This window comes from Fulmarus glacialis, unplaced genomic scaffold (assembly GCF_000690835.1).
Source record: "Fulmarus glacialis isolate BGI_N327 unplaced genomic scaffold, ASM69083v1 scaffold31156, whole genome shotgun sequence".
NCBI lineage: Eukaryota > Metazoa > Chordata > Aves > Procellariiformes > Procellariidae > Fulmarus > Fulmarus glacialis.
The window spans coordinates 5,011-23,087 of record NW_009220533.1 but is presented as its reverse complement, the minus strand read 5'-3'; the positions used below and the strand labels follow the sequence as shown (position 1 = coordinate 23,087).

At 53.0% G+C, this 18,077-nt stretch overlaps 2 protein-coding genes across 2 annotated transcripts in view; one reads left to right on the top strand and one right to left on the bottom strand.

Moving 5' to 3' along the window:
• Positions 1-2,900, top strand: part of AAMP (angio-associated, migratory cell protein) — a gene marked incomplete at its 5' end in the record, with an annotated part of 3,610 nt that extends 710 nt beyond the window's left edge. The window contains 6 exons of the mRNA XM_009580801.1: positions 114-197; positions 472-587; positions 1,201-1,304; positions 1,815-1,905; positions 2,206-2,360; positions 2,625-2,900. Coding sequence (XP_009579096.1) covers positions 114-197; positions 472-587; positions 1,201-1,304; positions 1,815-1,905; positions 2,206-2,360; positions 2,625-2,700 — 626 coding nt within the window. The remainder of the gene's footprint in view (positions 1-113; positions 198-471; positions 588-1,200; positions 1,305-1,814; positions 1,906-2,205; positions 2,361-2,624) is intronic.
• A 426-nt stretch (positions 2,901-3,326) lies between these two features.
• Positions 3,327-13,940, bottom strand: ARPC2 (actin related protein 2/3 complex, subunit 2, 34kDa; the record flags this gene model as incomplete). Its single annotated transcript, XM_009580799.1, has 9 exons — positions 3,327-3,767; positions 4,752-4,852; positions 5,335-5,435; positions 6,817-6,943; positions 9,273-9,366; positions 9,799-9,985; positions 10,561-10,606; positions 12,780-12,892; positions 13,906-13,940. Coding segments are annotated over 9 exons (829 nt in total), but the record flags the coding sequence as incomplete, so codon positions are not given.
• Positions 13,941-18,077: the final 4,137 nt, after the last annotated feature.

The following is an 18,077-nucleotide window of genomic DNA, read 5'->3' as shown; positions in this document are numbered from 1 at the left end:
GCCACAGATCTTCCGGCCCCTATCGCCCCTCCTGCTTCTGCCAGTCTGTGCTGAGCAGGAGGTGGAGGGACGAGGGGAGCTCTGGCTCTATCCGCTGGCTCTGCCTCACCCAGGGAAGCGAGCGGTGGTGGGGTACGAGGACGGGACCATGCGCATCTGGGACCTGAAGCAGGGAACCTCGCTGCATGTCCTGAAAGGTAGGGAAGAGGTTAATCACCTGGGGTCCTCCCTAATTGGGGAATGGCCCCTTCCAGTGGGCTCTGACCTCTGCCCGGGTGGAGAGGTGGCACCCTCCAAGGCCAGGGGCTGCCAGAGGGAGCCTGGCGCTGGGTTTCCCTGTCCTCACAGGTGGCTGCTCCTTCCCATTGGGGTGCTGGCAGAGCCGGGCAAGGTGGAGGGTGGGTTTCGAGGCCCACCAGGTCTCCATGGGGAGGACAGGTGGAGATCATGCCTCTCCTGCTCGCCCTCCAGGCCAGGACGGCCACCAGGATCCCTTGACGTGTGTGGCCAGTAACCAGGACGGCAGTTTGATCATGACGGGCTCTGTGGACTGTCACGCCAAGCTGGTCAACTCCGCCACGGGCAAGGTGGGTCCGTGTGGGTGAGGGCAGAGCCAGGAGCCCTGGGGGACCGGCCTCCCAAGCCCCTGTCCTGGGCCAGGCAGGTGTCTCTGGGTGGTTCAGGGCTCTGCTGGCCCCGAGGTGTGGCCAGTAACCAGGACGGCAGTTTGATCATGACGGGCTCTGTGGACTGTCACGCCAAGCTGGTCAACTCCGCCACGGGCAAGGTGGGTCCGTGTGGGTGAGGGCAGAGCCAGGAGCCCTGGGGGACCGGCCTCCCAAGCCCCTGTCCTGGGCCAGGCAGGTGTCTCTGGGTGGTTCAGGGCTCTGCTGGCCCCGAGCAGCCAGTGGTGGCCACCGGGAGCCAGGCCGAGGGCGCCCTTACCGGCAGCCAGCAGGAGGCGCCCTTGGCCAACACAGCTGCTTCCTACCAGCTACTGGTGGGACCTGTAGCTGGGTGGTCCCGCTGGGCTCATAGAAGGAAGTTCCCCCCTTGTTTGCTCCGAGGAGCTGAGGTTTTGGGGTCGGGCCTTGGTTTCCAGGGAGTGTAGACTCGATCCCGGGTAAGGAAGGGGATCTCTGTGCAACTGGGGGTCCCCTTCCTCTCCCCTTGGGGACTAGTCAGCCTCCCTCCACCCAGGTGGTGTGCGTATTCAAGATGGAGAGCATGGCCCCCAAGGCCCCCACCAGCGAGGGCGAGGAGGCAGAGTCCAACTCGGTGGAGTCGCTGGGCTTCTGTAACGTGTGAGTGTGGGTACAGCACCTCTTCAGTGCTAGATCTTACAGGGGTTGTTCCAAACAGATCCACTTCCATCCCTCATGCTTGTTCTGCTGTGTTTCTCTCACCTCCATCCTCCCCAGCTGGCTGTGGAGATCCTGGGTCACTTGGGTGTGACACAGAGGACAAGGCACACCAGCTGCTCAGTCCTCCCCCGACCTGTTGGGTTTGTGGGTTAGCCTGATGGACCACTGTTTGGCCAGGATACCCTCCAGACACGGCTGCTGGGGATCTTTCCTACCAGGACATTGTCTTCTCCGTTGTGAACCTTGGGCTGGTTGCTGTCTCTTGCTGTCCCTTGTCGTCCCATTGGGTTTCCTGATCAGGGTGTTTTATGGCTCCAGCCATCGGGTTGTCCCTCATCTTCTCGATACGCTGTAGCCCTCAGCATAGGGTTTGCTTTCAACCTTGATCCTTCACACGCTTCCATCCCTGCTTCCCCCAGGCCCACGTAATGCCTGTTCTCCCCTCTGCAGGATGCCACTGGCCGCTGTGGGCTACCTGGACGGCACACTGGCTATCTATGACCTGTCCACACAGAGCTTGAGGCATAAGTGCCAACATGAGGTACTACCCTACCACCTCTTCCTAGGCCGGGGGGGGCCTTTGGGCCCATGCGAGACCTCCCTTGGAGCCCAGAGGCTTTCCTGAGGCCAGTTCCCAGTCTGTGCTTCTCCCTCAGCCCCTTGGGCTTCCCCAAAGGCAGCCGCAGTCCCTGCACAGAGGATGTGCCCCATAGCTTGGCCCTGGGGGCTGGCTCTTCTGTCGGTGGGGATGGCAGACAATGCTGGGGGGGGAGGCATGTGGGGGGAGCTGAGACTTGCTGGGGGTCCCCACTGCTCACCCTGCGGCCTCCCTCTGCCCCAGTCAGGGATCGTGCAGTTGCTGTGGGAGGAGAGCTCGGCCGTGGTGTACACCTGCAGCCTGGATGGGGCCGTGCGGCTCTGGGACGCCCGCTCGGGGAAGATGATCAGCGAGTACCGGGGGCACTCGGCTGAAATCCTCGACTTTGCTGTCAACAAGTGAGCGGGGAACCCCTAGACCTCTTCCCTGACAGGTGGAGGGACCAGGGGTGGCAGGGGCCTCCAGCCTCAGGAACTCAAATCAGGAGCTGTCTCTCCTTTGGGTGCCCCTGCGGTCTGGTCCCAAGGAGGGGGACAGACCCAGGTCCATGCTGAGACTTGAGGGTCTCAAGGGGGAGTGGGGCAGATCAGAGCTGGGCCAGGGGTGTTGGTGACTGACACCCAAAGCCCCCAGCCCCATCTCTGAGCCCTGTCTCCCCCCAGGGACGCCTCCATTGTGGTGACGACCTCTGGTGACCACCAAGCCAAAGTGTTCTGTGTCCAGCGCCCCGATCGCTAGGAACTGTGCTGAGGGATGGTGTCCTGGCTCTGCCAGGTGGCTCGTGTACAGAGGGATGAGGGAGATGGGTTTCACCACCCTTCTCCAGTGTGTGCTTTGTAATTTTCCAGCCTGCCCCACTTTGCCCTCACCATCTGGGGGTCAAGCCTGGGGTTTTGTATGAAAATGTCTTTTAATTATATAAATTATTTCACTTAACTGGATGCCATCCATTCTGCTTGTTGGGGGAGAAGAGGATCCGGGGAGCTGTGCTCCCTCCCTCCCTCAAGGATCTCCCCGGCATCCAACCATGGCCTGAGGATCAATGGCAGACGGTTTTATGTTGGGCTGGGTTGGGGCAGAGACCCCCATCCTAGCTCTCCCAGTTAGGGGGAATGAGGGGGTCAGGTAGGAGGGAAGGGTACAGATTGCTAGCTGAGGGTAGGAGACTCCTGCTCTGTGCAGCCCAGGAGCTCCCTAACACAACAGGCTACTCACTCCTAGACCCCCACTTCAGCCCCCAAGACAGAGATCACCAGAAGTAATTTGCTTCAAGATACAGTAATTATCCCCCTTGCGCCTGTGACTCCAAACACCCCTTCCAGGGCAAGGCTACATGCATTGACAAGCCAAAGGTCCACAGCCCCTTAAGATAGAAAGATCTTTATTAATGAACCCCAGCAGTATTTCTTCAGATACAGGAGTTTTGAACTCAAATACTCAGAAGAAAACAAGTTAATATTGCATTATTCTCATAAGAAATACTGCAACTTATTTCCGGTAACATATTGCAAAGCAAAACAGCTTGAAAAGAAAAAAAAAAAATTAAAAAAGAAAAGAAATTAAGTCAATCAAACTGGAATTAAGGTTTTGTTTCTTGGAACGATCGAGTCCTCGCAAGCACAGCTCGTTTCTGCAGATTACTCCCCAAACTGTCGTACAAACAGACCCCGATTGCTTGAATTCCTTATGAGCCCACAGAGGTGCAACATTAAAAGCTACGATTATCGGGTAGCAAGTGCCCCAACCTTCGCCCTCCACGGCAGCCTCAGTGACCCTGGCATTAACGGGTTGCGAACGTCTTCCCCCTGAAAGGACGCAGAGAATGGTCAGCACAGCACCCGGCGCTGTTCTGGGGTGCCTAAGGGGCTTTTGGTGGGGGCACATGCTTGCACCGAGCTCTCAAAGCCAGGCAGGCACCGCTGGTTCAGAGCTCGCAGGCGTTTGTGGCTGCAGAACCAGGTCACGGGGCTGTGGGGAGGGATTGGCTTTTGCAGAGGGGACAACCCTGCTGCCCTGGAGCAGAACATAAAGGGGACATGCCAGGACGCACAGAGAAAGCACACCAAGGGGTTCTGGGATCAGCAGAGGGTAAAGGACCTCAGGGAAACATGTTCACGCAACTGCTCTCCTCCGTCCACTTCGCTCTGGGCTGCTTTATTCACAAGAAGGAGCCAGCCAGCCAGCGCGGTGGCCCAGGAGTGCTCCTGGCCCCAGCCATCTGCTGGCCAAGGGCAGCCTGGGGCTCGAGGAGCTGCAGATGCACCAGGCAGCAGGAACCTGCTCCAGCACCCACAAACCTCCAGGAAGGACCTGGCCACTCTCCCCTGTGAGCTGGAGCTGGCCCCAGAGCCTATCAGCCAGCTTTAATACAACAGGGGAAAAGCCCCATGAATGTCACTACGGGCTCGGGGGGGACAATGGAGACACCAGGGCTCGCAGAGCCGTGTACGAGCCGCCTTTTGCAAAGGATGTGCCGGCACAGGGTTTGCCACAGATGCAGCTCCTACAAAGGACATGTGAGGCAGTAAGCGAGTGCGGTGGAGGGAGCACAGGGGTCCTGAGAGGCCAACACACCCTGATCCAGTCTTTCACCTCAAGGTACCCAGGCAAGCACCTCACTGTGAAACACCCCCTTTCTCTCTCAGATGGGGTCCCAGCACATCGGGCCCTTGTCTGGTGACCCCCACAGCACCCTGGACCTCCCTGGACCGCAGTATGTCAAGCTAAGAAGGAGCGAGCACGTGGCTGGCTGATAAGCCCAGAGAGCCGGGCCCCACTTTGCTACTCACGTGATTGTTTTCATTTCTTTCTTCTCTGCGTCTGGACGGGCACGGTTCAGAACCTTGAGGAAATCCGATGTTTTCGCCCTCATACGCGTGTGAATATAGGCCTGTGTTTCATTAGGACAAAATGGGGACATGTCAGGATCCTGCCTTCATAGCTGAGATTTCAGGACACGGGTGAGGAGCTGTCTTTCTGCTCCTTGTTGGTAAAGCACCTAGCTCTGCACAGCCATGGTGCTATGAGGGGAGTTCAGGAGGCAACAGTGAAAATTGCTGCAGGAGCTCTGGTCAAAGCCAGGTCTCTCTGAACAATTGCCCTCATTTCTGTTTCCAGAAAGAAAGGAAACCAGATACAAAAGGGAAAAAATCCTACTTCGCTGCTAGGATGGGAGGCAAACAGGCATTACCTGCACCAAAGAGCAGGGAGAAGGTGATGATGCATTACTTGCCACCCCTGCGTGACAGGGGAGGGCAATGCCAGATCCTAGCGAGTTCTCAAGAGGCACCCCTGCCCTATGCTCCTCCCCTGCAGCACCCAGATTAGACGGCCGAAGCTACCCTGTATCCCCCAGCCCCGTCCCCTCAGTACCTTCGAGCACTTGATGTGATAGTGCAGGTAGTCCCGGAATGTGTGGATCAGGTTTATGGTGTTGTCTCTGGCAGCAGCGTTGGTGTGACGGGGGAACAGCACTGGAAGAAGAGGGCGACACAAACCGTTAGTGCCTCCCGAGGCTACCAAAGGGCTTCAGGTTCCTCCAGGGCTGGAGGCTTCAGGGTGTGCTGCTCCGAATGCCTACTTTGCTCTCTACAAAGAGCGCTTTACTGTGACACATACCAAGATTAAGCAGCACTTGTGATTTTAAACACAGGGCTTAGCAGCACTTTTCCACGTCTCCCACAGCAGCCTGGGCACAGCTGTGCACTCTGGAGGACGCAGGCAAAGCCAAGTGCCCAGAGATGATGGCACTGCAGGGAACTGCATGATGCTACTTCAGCGCTTGGGAGAACCAAACGGAAGAGAGAGCTGGGAGGCAGACAAGGGCCTGATTTCAAGATCCAGTCTGCCCTTGGATCTTGAAATCGGTTGTGGATCCCTGCATGGCAGTTTGCCGGCCCCATGACAGAGCCAGACTTGGTTACTGCAGGGGCCTCGTGGCTCGCTCCTTCCACAGGCTGGTGCTGTGCTAAGCATCCCAAATCCAAGGGCTGAAAGACCTTTTTGTCTGAATGATGATCTCACTTGGGACTGTCAGATCAGATAACAGGGAAATTGCGTCTCAACAAGAATGAAGTCTTGCTCACCGTCCCAGACCTGCCATTAGACAGCCCTCCCATAGCTGACGAGCTGCCCTAACCTCAAGGCATCATTCCCAGCATGGGAGGAGGGCAGTGCTGACTTCACCTTTCCCTGCTGAATGCCGGCCCGAGAGACCCTAATGGCACATCCAGCCATGACCCCCAATTTCTCTGGAAGAGACCTTTCCCTTTGAACAGGGCAGGGTTTGGACTCCTCAGCTCAGCCCTCAGCATTGCTGTCCAGGAGGAAGCGATGACTCTGCAGACCAGCACCTTTGCAGGCAGGGGAAAGTGGCTCATCAGAGATGGAAGTGTTTGGCAGAGCAAAGAGGCAGAGGTGGAGAAGCAGAACTCGCTGCCCTGCTACTGCTCTCTGATTGCCTCTGCTGATCAAGCACTGCATGGTGCCTGCAGCTGGACAAGCTACAAATACACTGATGTGAAACCTCCCACAAGAAACCTTCAGTTTCCACAACACCACAGCAAAGCCACCCTTCCCTCGCTCCCAAATGCTAAACTTATTTTGTAGGCAGACACTAAATGGCTCACTGTCCACTTCCATGCCTTCTTGCCCACAGCAGAGCTGAGGTGACCTGATACAGCAAAGGGACACACCGAAGGGGGCAGACAACGCAGAATGCAACTCCAGAATCCCTTCAGCCCCCAGTGACCCACTTGAACACTCAGGGAAGACGAATTCCTTTTTGTTTTTCATGCAGCAGCAGGAACCTCTCTCCTCCCCGAGTGTCCCCAGGCCTCAGAGCTGCCTGCTTACCAAAGGTGATGTAGCCGATATTGTCGCCAACGGCTGCGTCTGTGTCTTTCAGCTCCAAGGGCGGCTCCCTGTGGCTGAAGAGCACCTGTGGGGCTGTGTGACTGGCCCGACGACCCTCCTTGAACTCCTGAACAAGACAAAGTGAAAGTGAGTCCCACTGTGACACTCCAGCAACACACTGGGAAGGCAAATGGGGTTTCCCCATTTCCACAGGGCAACTGAGCAGGAGGTTTCCCAGCTTTCCCTGAATGAGCCGAGTCCATCAGGCCAAACCGCTGGAAAACAATCCTTTTTCCCAGCAAAACCAGACCAAAATGCATGGCTGTCCCGGGTTTACACGTGGCCCTAGAGCAGCCCCTCTGGGGTGTGCTTTCAGAGTCACACTTGCTGCCATGGGTGTTTTGTGGAAGAGACACCTCAGTCTGAGCACATGGGACAGCACAGCTCCTGCCAGAAAGTCAATACCACCAATGCTTTCAGCAAAAGCAGGCAGCGCCCATCACCCCAGAGGAAAGGAAATTCTCAGAAAGGGCTGTGAGGTCTCCATCACGCCTAGTGTAGAGGCTCTGCGGTTTGAGAAAGCATCTCCCACCAGGAGTCTTTGCCTAGGCATTAAGAGGCATCTATGGGGTTTGAATCTTGTGTGCAAAGCCTGCTCCTCCTAACACTTTTCTACACCTTGAAACAACACCTCCAGGCAGGGAGATCCCTTCTGCCAGGGAACCTCTCTGAGAGCAGCATGACCCCCACGTCACGTGAAATGAACTGGCTCCACATTTCAGGAATTACAGGACTGTCCCTCCGCGGGGCTGGGAAAGTCTAGACACCATTCTCCTGCCCCAAGGCAGGGCAGCCTCCCCTCTGCCTCACTGACCCCCAGCCCAACCTACACATCATCAGCCATCCTTGGCCTCTCCTCCCTTCTAAGGACAGCTCACGCTGGGAAGGGCAGGAGCATCCTCGCCCCTTTTAGAGAACTGTGTAGTTCACTGGGATTTCCTTAATGAAATGCTTAGCTTGCACTTCCGCCTGCTTATGCCAGAGGGTGAAATGGTTCAAATGGCTTCACTGATTAGTTAATGGTCAGATTTTCTCCATGAGAGCCCAGATGAGCAGCCACCATGCCTGGGCTGCGTTATGCAAGAGCAATAGCTGGAGGGAAGAAGCCAGCGTGACTCAGAGTGGAAATTCTTGTGGCTGGGCAGGAGGAGGGTTGTAAAAACCAGGAACTTGGGACACGGAGACTCTGGGACAGCCGCTGCCTTGAAGCTCTGCCATCTCCCTGGGAGCCTCACAAACCCTGTTTTGTTCACTTCACGCCTCCCTCCCTGTTTTAAAAGCTGAATTCCAGGCTGTGGGATATGTTGGTGGGGAAAAGCTCAAAGCCAGAGCAGATGCCCTGCCCATATCTAAAGAACACAGAGAGCAGAGCTGCAAGATAATACTCCCATCCCTGTTCTAGTGACCCCCAACACAGGTAAACTGGTATCCAGCAAACTGGGCCAGTAAGTTGCTTTCTACGAGCCTGTCAGCAGCATGGCCTGGCACCCCTGAACGGATGGGCTAAAGCTCCTCTAGCCCTGAACACCATGCAGGGCCCTGCTCCATGGCTGTGCCCGTGCAGGAGGCTCCCCAGGTGCTTTAGAAGACACAAGGTGAGCTAGGTGGGCCAGCGACACGGATGAACACATGTACCAGCATGCACTGAGGCTTCGCCAGCTGTAAGCAAATATCTCAATCTCCATAGGCTGCACACAGTCGCTAACAGACATGCAAAATGTTTACTACGGGCCTCTGAATGCTTCCCAGCTAAATGGCAGTTGCAAAGGGTAGCTGAGTCCAGAAGTACTTGGCATTATGACAATTGATTCAAGCTCACAAACTAAGCAAATTCTTAGCTCTGAAAAGTTCAAATTTGACAGCCCATTGCAGCATGTGAGAGCAGCCACACTGAGCTGCTGAGTCTCTCTGCAGCATTTGAACATTAGCAAGGAACAAACTTCGAGGTGAAGAATTCTCAGCACCATCCCAGGCACAGCACAACATCGCCTCACCCCTTCTCCCTCTACGGCCTCCCCACCATGCTCAGCTCCTCGGCTGGCTGGCGATCCCTACACCACAGCTAGCTGCACTACAGGGCCTCAAGGTGGACACTGAAGTATTCACCGTGGTGTTTCTCATCTGTAATACATAATATGTTTGATTGTCCATACGAGCAAGACCATCGATAATAAAGATGCCAATGCAAGAGCCTGGATTAGAAAATACACCGCCTATGCCTATTAACACGGTTCTTCCATCCCAATGCAGCCTGGAGCTCTGCAAAGCATTTACGTGCATTAAACTGCCTGTGAGATCACTTCAGCCTAACGTATGCTTGTTCAGCAATGCTGCTTCAAGCAAGAAGGCATCTGAATTGAGGACCAGACCCTTTCCCCATAATTCAGTTTCCATACCTGCATAAACACCTTTCCGATCACCACGTCATCGTCATCCTTAAATACCGTGCTGAACACAACCGTGACGCGGTCCTTTTTCGCCTCAACATACCTGCAGGTGGGTGAGAGAGGAGAACCCAGCTGTGAACAGAAGCTAAGAAGTACAACTGGATGAGGAAGCAACTGCGTGAGAAGGTCAAGTAGATGCAACAACCATTCAGAGGCCTGGATGCTGAAAATTTCCCCTCCCTCAAGACAGTATTTACAGGGAGCAAAACATTTCTGTTAGGAGCAGCCAGTTCCTCTCCTGCATGCAGCCACAAGCGCTGCCACTAACAGAGACACTTGTGTAACGTCCCTGCAGCCCGAGGGATGAGCATTACCCTCTGCGGATACTTCTGACAGCCTAGGATAGGCCCTTATTACCCTGCCAAAACACGGAGCAGTAGGATTTCCCGACTTTCCACCACAACCTACAGCTGTGAGAAGTGGAGAGTGTACTGACAGCTGTCTGACTCCTGTGCTGCTTGGTTTGAACACTTACATTGTCTCATCGTCCCTGTAGTGGATGACAGCTCTTTTCTCTCCTTCTTTGCCCTCTTCCTGGAATTTGAAATACTTCTCAAAGACCGAAGCAAAGCAGTTGCGCTTCAACATGCCGGCTTGGTGCACAATAGCATCCTTGTCTGCGGGAAGGTTCTCCAGGTCGTAGAGCAAAGAGACATTGTAACCTGGGGAGGGACAGCCACTAACCTTAATAATCTATGCACGGCCTTAATGCAGCCAGAGACATTTCCTGGGAAGAGACATCTACAGTCCCACCTTTGCTTTAAGCCCTCCCAGAAGCCCCAGAAGTGAGTGCTTCCCACTCCAAGCATCGCCAGAAGCCATGCCTGAACTCGGCACGTGGCCATGGCAACGCTCCTGGGGCTCCTTCCTGAGCTCCCAGACACACGTGCTGGCTGAGCTGCTCCCAAGTTTTTGCAGTGAGTAGGAAGAGATGCTGTCACAGGTAACCATGGTTTTCCTGTGTCTCATGAAGCGTCTCTGAGAAGAACAAAGACCCCAACCGTGAGGAACAGAGGCTTCCCGGAGGAGAGCTGCATCAAGAATTACAGCTTGTGCTGTAAGCTACTTCAGCCGTGACATACCTGAGCCACCTTTTAAATTGCCATTCATTTTACAGAGAGATCCAGATATCAAACTCTTGAAGTGCAGCCTTCATTTGAGCATTTCTGAGGCGACTCAAGTCATTTTGGAATTGCATTCACACAGACACACAGATTAAATGTTATAGCAGGGTTACCTGATTCAGGATTTACCAAGTAGTTTCCATAGACTTTCTTCAATACCTAAGAAAGAAATTAAACGTTGACAGCACAAGCTATCAGAGTTGTTTCCTCCCGCGCAGCCCAGGCCATGTTCAGTTTCCATTTAGAAACATAAAATTCAGCATCTGCCTCCCCCAGTCTAACTTAACTTGGACAAATATTAAGTCATCGGCTTCTAGTATTATTGGCTGCTCTTACTGTAGGCAGAGCTCCCTGAACCCCACTGACAGGGCACGTGCTGCAGGACAGGACTCAAAACTGGAACTTTTTAAAGGTCTTGCTAGTCTTGAACTTGTGCGGAGAGGAAAACCCCTTTCTTTGAAGGTATGCCTTGTATCTTCAAAGGATAACTTTCAGCAGAGCTCGACACAACAGATCTGAGGGCTACAACCCTCCCTCCCATTTGAAGGCAGATGCAAAGCATACAAAGGCACTGCAAAGGGTGCCCTGTCCCTCTCCTTGTGGGAAGGCAAGTTCAGAGCAGGGGTCAGGCGCAGTGCGGCGGGGCAGTCGCTCGTCCTGGCTCAGACTATTGCACGGGACAGATGGGGACAGAGAGGAGACTGCCAGGCAGCTTGGATGCCTCCCAGAAGCAGAGCCGCCTACAGCACAGCAAAAACCTTTCAAACATAATCACTGCTGAATTTTACATCAATGGCAATTTTCAACTGAGCCATAGCTCTGTGTCAATGAGGGGGCCGGGAACAGGAGGTATTTCACAGAGAAGAACACAACAATACTGTGGCAGAACTGGCCCTCCTGGGATGACACCCACTACCACGCAGAGAGGATGCATGGGCTCTCTGCATGCCAAAACCTCCTCTCAGCAGAGAGCCTGCCTGCCCGCAGCAGCCCAGGGAGATGCTCTGTCTTAGCAGGAACACCACTTTGTGCTCCTCACAGTGGGGTTTCACCAAAGATGGAGCAGAAACAAGCTCCATCATCTCCAGGGAAGCACAGAAAGCAAGTTTGCTAAATGGCGATTTAAAAATGTAGTTTCTATTTAGTCAGCACTCCCAAGGCAGTCCTGCAGAGATCCCATCTTCCTCTCAAAGCTTGGGAAGTTGCCTGTCGGCTGCCTGCACTCTCAGCACAGCCTGTGGAGCAATGGGCCTGGCACAACAGCCGGGGTCAGAGAGGAACACCGCTCTCCAGCCATCACCGCAGTGGCTGCTGGTGCACCGTGGTGTCAGCCACTCGCCCACCACAGTGGTTCTTTTGGGATCAGGCACCGTGCTGATCCTTGCCAAACATGCTGGGAGGGCTCCACCATTTGGGCTGCTTGACTCTCTTGTTTGCCAGCAGCAGTACCTTCAGTGGGGCAGCTCCTGCCACCCTGTTCCGTAGCGGGCAATGCTGCTCCTAGAAAGCTCTGCATATAGGAACCAGGAAAGCAGGACACTTGGTCATATTTATTCTGATATTGGTAGGTCTTGTAGCAACTTGCAGGAATTCACTTTGGGTTCAAATCCCCTGTTCCTCGCCAGTTTCTCAATAAGCTCATGGAGCAGTTTCCTTGTCTTCCTCCAAGGACAGACACCCAGAGTCAAAAGCCTGCTGAAGAGCCTTGGGTGAACCCCATTTGCTAACATGAGGAGATTTGAAAACTGACTCGGGAACTGAGTCACACTTCCTGCCTCGCCACCCAACCACAGCTCAGAGAGGCTCCTTCTTTCTACCATAAATGGCCCTCCGCAGCCCCGGCCCATTCAACAGGAACTGAACCTGCGACTTCACACAGCAGCAGCGAAAAGGGAACCAGTTTGCAGATCAAGGTCTGCACACACAGCAGGAGCCCATCACTCGCTCTCAAGTGTGGTTAGAGTCAGAAGAGCAACACCATGGGACTCCAGATTTGTCTTGGAGCCTTCCTTCACTCACGGGCTCAGCACATTGGTCAGGGAAACTATTTCTATATGGTCAGGCCTCACACTCATTTGGACTTTCAAAATTAGCGGTGCCTTTTGCCTTTCAGGCTGTAGGGCCATATAAGCTGACCTCTTATTCGTGAGAGAGTGTAAATACACTTTGCCCTTGTCTTGCAGCAAAGTGGGACTCCCGGTTGGCACAGGGCTCCTCCTTTGATTAGCGTGAGATGGGAGCACAGATGTTTCTCTAAGGATTAGATGTTGCAAGGACATTGCTCATGCTAAGACAGCATTTGCAGGTTCAAGGCCCAGAGATGCTCACTCACCTCATCAGCACCGTGTTCCTGGAGTTCCTTGTAGAATTTCAGAGAAATACTGACCATCACTTTTGTCTTGTCTCCATTAGGGTTTGAAATATGGTAAAGGACTCCATCAAAGTCTATGAAGCAAGTGAGAGAAATGTGAGGGAACAGGAACCAGTTCCTATTCCTGAGGAAAGTTTTCCTTACATGTTCTAGGAACTACATAAAGTGACACTGTTCCCCCTGCTCCAGCCCTCACACATACACCAAGAGAGAAACCCATAATTAAGGATTGTAGGGAGACCTGTTATCATTCAAAGGGCTGAAACAGTTTTGACACCTGCCCATCACAGAAAGCTTTAGTCCAGTGTCATTTAGCATCCCTGGCAAATCTGCTTGTGCTCAACGCACAAGGATGCAAACCTGCAGAGACAGCAGCCTTCTGGATAGCTAGCACAGAAAGTGACTGACATGCCCATCGGGCCAGAGCTGCAGCCTGGAGGAGAAAACATCTCTGCCAGCAAAGGCAGCTCAGCCGCTGCCTGCTGAGACAGCTTCCACTTCACTGCTGAACGGGCAGGGAGGGCAGGAGGCAGGGAAAGGCAACCCTGCAGCTACCTAGCAAGCTCTACTACCCCATGGAGCTCTGCAGCTTACACAGATTCTTGATAACAGAAGCAAAAAAAACCCCAGTTGCTGAATGAACACTTGAACTTCCTTGGCACTTCTCATCCTGGAGAGCAAACTTCAGGCGATGAATTCATCTTGCCTGTCAACCCGAGCCAGCTTTCTAACAACCCAAACCAGATGGTGCTAAAGACCTAATAACAAGTAACATCAAGGGCAGGACTGGAGAACAGGCAAGGTAAGAGAGCTATGTAGCACACACGAACCAAATGAAGCGCTGCCACCACTGAACTCACTGCTGTGGGGAAAGTCCCAGGGAAGACGGACGGACAGAGAAAATAGTGGGGTAGCTGACAAAGCCCCAGCTCTGGGGACACTGCAGGGTGCCCACACCGTCTGCCCCTGCGTGGCTCTCCTCCCCCTGCAGTGGTGCTGGTGATTTTGGGCATGACAGGCGTAACTGTGGGCAGGTTGTTCAAGCCAGCCCTTTTTTCAGAGAAGTCAGGAGAGTTGTGGAGCTTACCTGCAAATGTTACTTCTACTGCCTCTGGTTTATTTCTAAAAGGCAAAGAAAACAAAGGAGGTAAATGAGAACTCAAACAGCAGCCTTCAAGCTGTGAAGGAAAGAGGATTAATTTCTAATGCCTTATTTCTCACAAGCAGCTCTACCCGAAAACCCTTCTAACTCCAGCTGTTCAACTAGCAGATAACCTTTGATAAGAAATCTCAGACTTCTCCCCATTCCTATAAGCACCAGTTTTACCCCAGATGGTATAAAATAGGCCTTGAAGCTGGCAGAGATTGTTATTATTTGTAGTTTATTGATAGATTTTGAGAGCACAGGTTTCCAGTTAGAAATGTCTGAGAAACCTACTCAGGACTAAGGAGTTTGTTTTAACAAGCGCGTTCTCCGTATAGAACAGCCACGATACAGGTTTGGGGACAGAGGCTCTTTTGTAAGTTCCTGCGATACCAATTCATGGAAGGGACTTAGAGGCTGAGCGATCCTTCCTGACATGGTGCCCCCTTCACCATCGGCAGCAGCTCTACAAACATGTTGATACAACTCACTCACAGAGAAGACCCCTTCTCCAAATTCAGGGCTAGGAGCAAACCACAGAAGGAAACTTTCCAGATGTGCATTTCATCCTGCCCCCACCACATCCCTTCTGAAATACCCCAACACTATGCCAACTACCTCTGCAGGCAAAACTGTAGATCTGGGTTTACTCTAACACTGCCCAGTGTGGTCTTTGGGATCCCTGATCAGCAACAAGAGCACCTTGCGAGCCACTTCTTACACTGTGGGTATGAAGATTTAACAACATTTTCCAGTTTGTCCACGGTTTGTAGAAGAGCAGGATCCCATGAAAGATCTAATTGCTTCTGCAAAGTGATTTTGTTGGGACTGGCACTACATAACTGCTTTGGCAGCTCTGAGGGGACTGGTATTAATAGGTCATTCTCCAACAGGGAGCAATGCAAAGGTACCTCCACTGCTGAGAGCAGGGGTGGAAAATGAGAAGAGGATAAAAATGCCAGTCTGCTACTGCTGTTTCACAGCATATCTCTGCTTATTTTTCAAAAGTGGACGATATTAAACAGAGTACAGGCTAACGCTGCTGCTAACAGAAATCTAGCCTCTAAAACAGTTCATTCACACCTGTCTGAACCAAAGTACTGAAATAACTCCCCAAACCAAAGCCAGTGTGTCTCAACTGCACTGGCGCTGCCTAGGGACCAACTTCAACCTTTTTGCCAAAACTTGCTCTGTCCACGCACGCGTATGCTGCTGGGTACCGGCTACACCTTGGTACATGCACCAAGAAAGGTGGGGGAACTGATGACTCAATATTTACTTTCCCTCACCATATTCTGGAAATGTTTTAATGGTTTTTTTTTTTCCCCAGCTGTTCTGCAGACAGCCTCATTCCTGGAAGCCAGGAATGACCACAATGTGCTAAAACTCAAGATGGGCAATGCAGGGAGACCAAGGCACTGAACAGCACTGACCCCAGACCATGCACTGGGTCAGCAACATTTTACTCGGGTGGAAAGGGAGGAATTAACCCCGAGCTGGAGATCCTAAGTGGAAATGATGAGGTGTTGCTGCTCCTTGAAAGTTATTAGCTGTGAAAAGCAACAGCCCTTTTTGTCGGGCGGCTGGAGAACCTCCGTCTTTTGTGCTGCATTGCCGAAGATAAAAACCACACACTTGAAAGAAGCAGTGCGAGTGCACCCAAGGCAGGTCCTTTAGTTTAAGAGCTGTGCCAGCTACCTGCGACCTCTCTCACTCTCACCTTCCCCTCCCAGCCGGGCCTGAGACGGAGGCTGTATATTCAACTTGCGCTCTTGGAAAGGGGAGCAATTCCCCAAGCTGCATCCAAGCCACTTCTGCTCACTGAGGACTGCTCAGAGCAGAGATGAAAGAAAATCCCACTGATCCCACTCGGTCAGTCGATGCAGACGTGTTCTTGTTTTAGAGCACCACGCTCAGACTGGGGAATCAGCTTGGATGGCAGTATAAATTTTTATAAAAAAAGAAACCTATGTAGGAAGGTTTAAAGATAGCACAGTCAGGCACACGAGAGCTAGGAATATTAAAGAGGATGCATCCTTAAACCTCTGTTCCATCTTCTCAGAGTTACACTGTTCAAACCCCATTCCCCACGCACACAGAGCTGACACCTCCCAGAGCCCCGGCTCCCAGCAGAGTCTCCGAACACAGCACCTCCCTCCAAGCAATGCAGGGAAGCAGCTGACAGCCAGCGCACTGGAGTGGTTTTGCTGGAAGGAAAGGACAACGATTCCCTGCTCGCTCACCCAGTGCCCCAGGGGATGGCAGGAAGATCACTGGTCGGGTTATTTAAGAAGCCATGCGAGACCACGTACCTAAGTCGGTTAATGGCTCTGCACGAGAGCCTTTGTTCTCCACACAAAAGCTTACAGCTAACGGCCCCATTTTTGAACCTTTCATCGCCCAAGCATGATTGATTTCTTAGAGAAGTTATTTTAACTGATTTCCCAAGTGGCTCGGTTCTTGTACTTGGGGATGGCGAGGAGGGGAGATATTTAAGGGAAAAGCAGGTAACTGGGCAGAACTTTGGGTGCTGAATATTCAACCGCTTCCCAGCACAGCCTCAGTGAAGCGAGCACTCATGTCAGCCGCATACAGAACTCCTCGCAGCCATGCCAGCCCTGTTACTTACTGCAGGGTGGTTTTTCTGCCTCACCTGGCACACACCTAAGTAACCCAGGCCTGGCCCGGCCCAGGGGAGGACAGGGAAAGGTATCAGAAGTGTGGCTGGGAGTGAAGCGAGCTCTCTTAGCCCTTCACAGTTCAGCAGCCTTACAACCCCAAAGTTTAAAGTGCTTCTATTTATTTTTCTGGCTGACCTCACCAAAACTATCCTGGTTATTTAAAACATTTCTACAACAGAAAAATCACCCCTTTTACTACCCGAATTTTGTTCCCCCATCAAGAAGTCCCCAGGCAGAAGAGAGAGGAGATGTCACCTCCAGCCTCCTGTGGCTTCCGGATGAGCGACGGCGCCGCAGGTTGCACACACGTGATCGCTTCCCCTCGACCTTCCACCAACCCCATCTTCCGCGAACAGATATAGCAGCGGGGACATGCCAAACACCCTGTGGAGGCACAGCGATGTCCTCTCTGTGTTTAGCCCTCTCAGCTTGCTCCGCCTTGTGCGGGAGATGCACAGCAGGCCGGGGACTGGGGCTGCGCCGCTGCAGGGTGGGTACCGGTTACCGTCAGGTTACTGGCATGACCCTGTAGAGCTCTGCCTGGTCTAGTGTGCCCCGATATCCCCTGCCTCCACGATGAGACCCATCCACACCCATGTCGAGAATCGGCAGTTTAGCAGCTCGGCGCAGAGTGACTGTAAATCCCAGCCATCCTTTTTGCGTTTTACTTCGAAGCAGGGCTCTGGGCAGCCGGAGCTCGTTTGGGGTTCACTTCCACCCCTGATTCAAGTCTCCAAGAACCAGACTAAGCCTGGCTACGCTCGGAGGATTTCAGACAGTACAGCCCATCCATTCCTGAGGCAGAGAGCTGCTGGGACCCCTGCAAGCTCCTTACCACCAACGCTACCTGAACCATAGCCTCCCCCAGCGACCTTCCCTGTTTGCTACCCTCTGCTCCAAATGGACAATAAACCCAGCTCATACTGGTAATAACTCTCTGCACTAAACACCGAATCCAGACCAGACCTTTCTGCAAAACCCTGCCTGAACTCAGATGCTAAAATGGCAGCTGTTCCAAGCAGTGGCAGCAGTCTATTTTCTGATAACACTTACCAGGTTTGAAGTCAAATCCACACCAAATCCCATCTGCCCTCTGCCTGTAACAATAAAAGGCCCTGACAGGTTTTACGTCTTCTTGCCCGCATTCCTCCTATTCATCTCCAAATGGCTCCTACGCTCCGTCTAGCTAATACAGAGCCAGGTCCAAATCAGATTTTTCACCCCGGCAGAACATCCACGAAGAGCCACAGTGCCTGTGGAGAGATGCCAGCAAGCACTTAAGAGCAACAGCAAATCTTTTTTTCTGACAGCATTTCCTCAATTTTGACTCGGACAACTTCCAAACTTCCCCGCTTCATTCTGAGGCCATGGAGGCTTTTAGCCATATGTTACAACAAATTTAAGAACAGAAGAACGAAGACTGTAGTTATACAG